Below are 6,278 nucleotides of genomic sequence, written 5' to 3'. Positions count from 1 at the left end.
ATCCTGTACTTATTAAATGGACTTATAGTTTTCTAAGAAATAGAAGTCAAATGGTTAGAATAAATTCTACCACGTTGTCAACTATGTTTCGAAATACAGGTGCTCCCCGCAGGGATGCGTGTCTCCCATACTATATTCCCTATACACAAACGACTGTAAACCTCGGTTTCAGTGTACAAAGATCATTAAGTATGCCGATGATACGGCTATTGTTGGTTATTTAAATGCTAACCATTCCTCTGTTATTGAGTTCAATGAAGATACCGTATTGAAATTATTAACACTTGGCGGTTAAATATTTTCTTAGATCTAAATGTCAGCAAAACAAAAGAGATGTTACTCAATTTTCGTGTTAAATATTGAACTGAGGTTGTACCAGTTGAATTTAATAGTATACAGATGGAAAAGGGTCGATAATCATAAATATCTAGGCGTTGTCTTAGACAACCAGTTGAAATTTGACGAACCAGCTGAATATGTATGGAAACTAAGAAAAAGAATGTTTTTCCTGAGGAGACTACATGTGTTTCAAACTGATTATTGTATTATTTCTTTGTTTTATAAATCTATTGTGCAAAGTATTCTGACTTTCTGCATGGTGTGAATTCTTTCAGGGAGAGTGACAAAAAACTGTTGTTTAGAATCACTAGACAAGCAAGTAAGATTATTGGTCAACAAGTTTCATCACTTGACGTAATACATAAAGATTTTATTGTTACCAAAGGTCAAAATATCCTTAAAGATGAAACCCATCCTTTGTTACACAGTTTTCGAGCTAGCCCAGTAAGTTCCAGATTACTCCTTAAGAGAAAGCCTAATACAGAGCATTACAGAAAATCCTTTATTCCAACTGCTATCAGAGTGTTTAATAAAACCATTACTAGATGAGTTTAAAATAATAATTACGGTAACAAAGATAAAATAATTATAAAATAATAATAATAATAAATGATACTAATAAAAAATAATGAAATGAAAAAATTGAAATTATAAGAATAATAATTGTTCTTTTTAAACAAATTTTATTCTTTATAGGCCTTTATGTTTTTCATGTTTTAACTTTTTTTACTATTATATATTTATATCTATTTATTCATTTTATTCATTGTACTCTGTTTTATATTTGTTGTTACGCCATGGCCAAATGAATTTCCTGTTGGATATTAAAGTATTTTTGAATTTGAATTTAAATCCTAAAACAAATTCAAATCTACATCTTTGTTCAAACACTAAAACACTGAAATGTATAATTTTTTTTTATAATGCCAACTTACAGTATTTAATGTAGGAAGCATTGCAGTAATAATTTAATGGATGCAGTATGGTACCCACAGGTAATAGGTTATTCCATCCAATAATCAAAGTGGAGGCACCATTTGGGACTTTTTACTCTACTAATTTACTTATTGGGTTACTAAAATTCTTGGCAACATCAAAGCCAACACGAAATACAAGTTATTCAAAATTATTAATATTAACTTCAAATTATAAAAATAAACATTATAGATAAATGTTCAGCTGAATACAGTTTATTACATTAAGACATGAAATAGTCAAACTAAGTGTTATGCATTAGGTATGAGACACACACATTACAAGACCTCTCTCAAGCTCTCGCACTCATTCACCAAAACCTTGCACGTAAATGTAGAACAGTTATTGCCAAGGAAAAAAAAATGTTTGTAGGCTTATTCTTGCTTCTTACTAAACATGTGCTGTGAAGCAGTTTGGCGTAGCGAGAATGGTTTGGTTTCCCAAACACGAGGTTGGGACTTCAATCTCTCGCTGTGCATTTCGCTTGTGTCCTTGAGCAAGGCACTTTATCTGCATTGCTTCTCTCCACCCTAGAATATAAATGGATACCTGGTGGAGTAGTTTGTTCCTGCACTGATTTCCAGCAGCAACACTTAAGCATATAAACTCAATGACCAGAGAAAACAAAATGCTTTGTAACATAAAGGAATAGGTGCTATATATAAATACGAACTAAATTTCTCTCTAGTTTACTCTCGATTAAACTACCTATTTTAACATGGTTGAATATGTTGTTACTTTTACAAAGCACTGTCAGATAAGATCAAAGAACATGCACACTCAACTGTATGCACAGCTTAAGTAAGTACAATAGGCTCATGGACATTTGGCGCAGGTTTGGCGGAGCGGTTGCGGTTCTGACTACTATTAATCCAAATAAATGATCTATGGCAAAAATTATGAGGATTTCTAACAATATCAATAACATAAAAATAATAATAGTAAACATTTTTTGTCAATATACCAAATTATAAATGCAATTGATGTTATTGTGTTGTTGTTCTTTAGGTTGTGGCATACTTCCTGATGAGTATGGGGTCATATGTGTTCTACTTGATTGATTCCTACAAGTAAGTAAATATTTATTTTATGATATTGGTGATGAAATTTGTATTTTTTCTTACAAAATATTTATGTTTGAGCTTTTAGAAATGAAATATGCACATATTTTACATGTACAGTATATGTATAATTTTGTATGTGTGTATATATATACTGTCTCTTATACACAGACCCTATGGACTGTCTCTTATACACATCTAGATGTGTATAAGAGACAGCCCCCTACCACCATTTTTGAGTCATTTTATAGGGCAAATTTTGATGTGGGCATGTGTCAAAAAAAGTTTACCGACATTTTGTTTTCATTGCGAATGTGAGCAGTAGGCATAGAACAATATACTGTACCTCCATGTTCAAACTAATTACAAGTTTATTATGTATGGTATGTTTAACCACATATTCAAATCGCTGTGTTTTCTCAATTGTATGCTATTCAAATATGAGTATGAATTAAATGTAATAATATTTGTCATAGCCTATGAAATTAGGACAAAAAGCAGTACACGTTGGCAGTTCTTTCTTATGCGACACTAGACTATAGGCTAGGGTGGTCCAGTCGGAGAGAACACAATAGGCCTGGCCTAGCTAGGCTTATGTGGTTAATTTGTCAATAATTATGTTTGTTTATGTTTAATCAACTGTAGATTTTTTTTTCTTGATATTATATATTTATGTGACTGCGAACATATTTCGCCACCAATCAAAATTCAACTCCCACTAACATGGGATATATGCTGCTGCTGTAATTTTGAGTTTATTTTTAGTTCAAGAAATTTTTCTATTTTTCATTGGAAGCAGAACGATGTCAGTACAGGAATACGTGTAGTATTACAGAAAATGTAAACTTTCTTTTATGGATTCAAACTAATTACAAGTTACTTTTATGTGCATTAAACCACATATTCAAATCACTATATTTTAGAAAACCATTTATGTTTTGTTGTATCTGTTTCATACAGACAAAATCAGGACGAAATTATAATCATACAAAGCCACCACAAAAAGTTGGGGCGCTAAGTACGGAATTTAGATCATCTTAACATACGAAAACATCCATAATTTTGAGATGTAGTTTCTTGTATACTTTTTGATTAGATGTTGCCTAGCACGGGGATTAGAAGTATAGGACTTTCTTTCATCTGACCTAGCCTAGGAGCAAGTGTGTGTACCATACTATTACTCTACTATGGTTCTTCATTCTTCTTCGATGTGTGGGCTCTGTTGTAGATTTAAAAACTATAAGTATTTAAATTTGTTTATTTTAAAAATCAGGCAGTGGGTCAGACATACCACAATAACTAAAATTTGGCAAGTCTGATAACAGCCAGTCACCACTGTGACCAGCCACCTCTGATAGCGGCCAGTCAGCATTGTGACCAGCCACCTCTGATAGCGGCCAGTCACCACTGTGACCAGCCACCTCTGATAGCGGCCAGTCACCATTGTGACCAGCCACCTCTGATAGCGGCCAGTCACCATTGTGACCAGCCACCTCTGATAGCGGCCAGTCACCATTGTGACCAGCCACCTCTGATAGCAGCCAGTCACCACTGTGACCAGCCACCTCTGATAGCGGCCAGTCACCATTGTGACCAGCCACCTCTGATAGTGGCCATTCTCCTCTGATAATAGCCAGTCACCACTGTGACCAGCCACCTCTGATAGCGGCCATTCTCCTCTGATAGTAGCTAGTCACCACTGTGACCAGCCACCTCTGATAGTAGCCAGTCACCTGTATGGCAAATAGTTTTACTTCATGTTTCATATCTAGTGCAATATAGTGTTTTCTATTATTCTCCATGGTTCCTCTCCACCTCTGATGAAACCTAATGTGCAAAAGAAATTGTGGCAAAGACAAGCCAAACCAGTCACCCGTCACAAATCGTATTTCAGAGATAATGGCCAAAACATGCTGGATTGCCAAATTTTTAAAATCTATTTTATTGTACTAAACTAACCTTTATATACTTATACATCATGCCATGCTGTTATTTTCCCCATTTTCAATGTTAAAAAAACAATTATTAATGATTTAGTGATGGTCTCTGCCTGAGAAATGCCCGAAATCATAAACTTTGAAGGTTGATTTCTCAAATATTGTTTTTAAACAGCGTGTAACTTTATAAGGAAATGTCAGATTTAACTGATTCTTTTACCATTTTATAGTTCTAGTTGTACTGTTTAACACTGTATTAATAATTAAAAATTGATTTTTGCGACCAGTGACAGGTTTGGCTTGTCTTTGCCACAATTATATAAACTTTGTACATTTTTTTAATACAATTTTTTTGTGTGGTGCAATTTGCTATCTGAAGGTCATTCTCATTTTTAATGTTGTAATACTAATACTGTAACTCTAAATTAACTTTAATGTTTATAATATTTTTATTTGATGTTAGTTAGAAATTATTCTGTTCAATACTTCTTCCTGGCTAGTTTTAATCTTCAAATCTTGAATGTAACATGTTGTTACAGCATTGTACAGAATGCCCTATTTTAATATTTAATTATGAAGTTTAAATTTTATTTTTAACAATTCCAATAAAAATCCTTTTCTAATCAATACTGTACCTGTATGAAATTAAATTGAATTAAAGGAAATTCAGGAATAATGCATTTTATTGGTATATTGATGGAAAGTAATTTTTTTCTGCCATGTTAAAATAGATATCCTTACTCCTAGAATGGATTTTCACGACCAAAATATCCTTGGTGCAGGACATGTGAATCGGGTATTAGTTTCAGTGGTGTAACAAAGGGACCGGGAACCCTGTGGATTTCTGAGACTGAGGCCCTTTTTGAGCAGTCACCATTTCTGTGATATGCTCGTTTTTTTTAATCATGTTTGTCATATTCTAAATGTTTTTAACAGCCCTCTTTTGTAGTCACCAATTCTGTTGGGGATTTTAGATGTGCTCGTATTTTATGATATCGGCGGTTGATTCAAGAATTTGATAGGGGAAGGAAAGATGGGGAAGGAAAGATGGAGCAATGAGGGACTTTCAGAAACTGAGGGTGTATACGACCTTAGCCCCACCATGGTTGGGGCTGCGGTAAGAAAATGAATGATTATGGCACCTCTAGATGGCTGGAAATGGTACTCACAGACTTAAAATTTCTCCATTTTAAAATAACAAGTGTTGACAAATTATTTTGCCACTGGATAAAGGCCTAATATAATGCCCTACAGTCGATGTCAGAGAGACATTATGTTGTTATGTATTAACAAAGCCCTTTTGGTTCAAGCTGCTAGATCGAGGACCCTATGGATGGGCCCCCTCGGGGTTGGGGTCCTGCGACCCGCCACACGAGGGCGCATAGGCGTTACGCCACTGATTAGTTTACTTATAGTTACAGACCAATAATAACAGCTGTGTAGTTATAATAAAAGAAAACAAATATTATGCACAGTATACAGTAGGATGGAGAAATGATGATGTTGTGATGTGATATATCATATCATACATATATATATATATATATGTGACAGACGGAAGATTGGACTTTACAGGGACGACGGACTGGCTGTCATCGAAAACGCATCAGGGGTTACATCCGACCGCATCAGGAAGGACATCACCAAAACATTCCACGACCTGGGACTCCGAATCATGACGTGTTTTCTGCCATTCATAAATTCAATGGGTTGTTTACTTGGTTGATGTTTGACTGCTGTCTCTTATACACATCTAGATGTGTATAAGTGACCAACCTCTGTACATCAACAGGCGATCTAACCACCCGCCTAGCATCATCAAAAACCTGCCCGACTCGGTGAGCCGACGACTATCCGACATCTCCTACGACGAAGAGACTTTCACCAACGCCACACAACCTTACAACGACGCCTTAAAATCAAGTGGATTCCCTGGAGACCTGACCTACGTTAAAAATCCGCCCAA

The 6,278-nt window shown here is 35.0% G+C and overlaps 1 protein-coding gene across 21 annotated transcripts in view; it reads left to right on the top strand.

Moving 5' to 3' along the window:
- The window catches only part of LOC117104321 (calcium-activated potassium channel subunit alpha-1-like), a 102,863-nt gene that overhangs the window by 12,224 nt on the left and 84,361 nt on the right, over positions 1–6,278 (top strand). For all 21 annotated transcript variants that reach the window (XM_033245117.1, XM_033245136.1, XM_033245134.1 and 18 more), the window contains exon 2: positions 2,323–2,384. In XM_033245117.1, coding sequence (XP_033101008.1) covers positions 2,323–2,384 — 62 coding nt within the window. The remainder of the gene's footprint in view (positions 1–2,322; positions 2,385–6,278) is intronic.

The sequence above is a fragment of the Anneissia japonica genome, unplaced genomic scaffold (assembly GCF_011630105.1).
Source record: "Anneissia japonica isolate Jap-2015-1 unplaced genomic scaffold, ASM1163010v1 scaffold4536_len1192065_cov207, whole genome shotgun sequence".
Lineage (NCBI taxonomy): Eukaryota > Metazoa > Echinodermata > Crinoidea > Comatulida > Comatulidae > Anneissia > Anneissia japonica.
The sequence above is the reverse complement of the archived record's forward strand: the minus strand, read 5'-3'. Positions and strand labels throughout refer to the sequence as shown.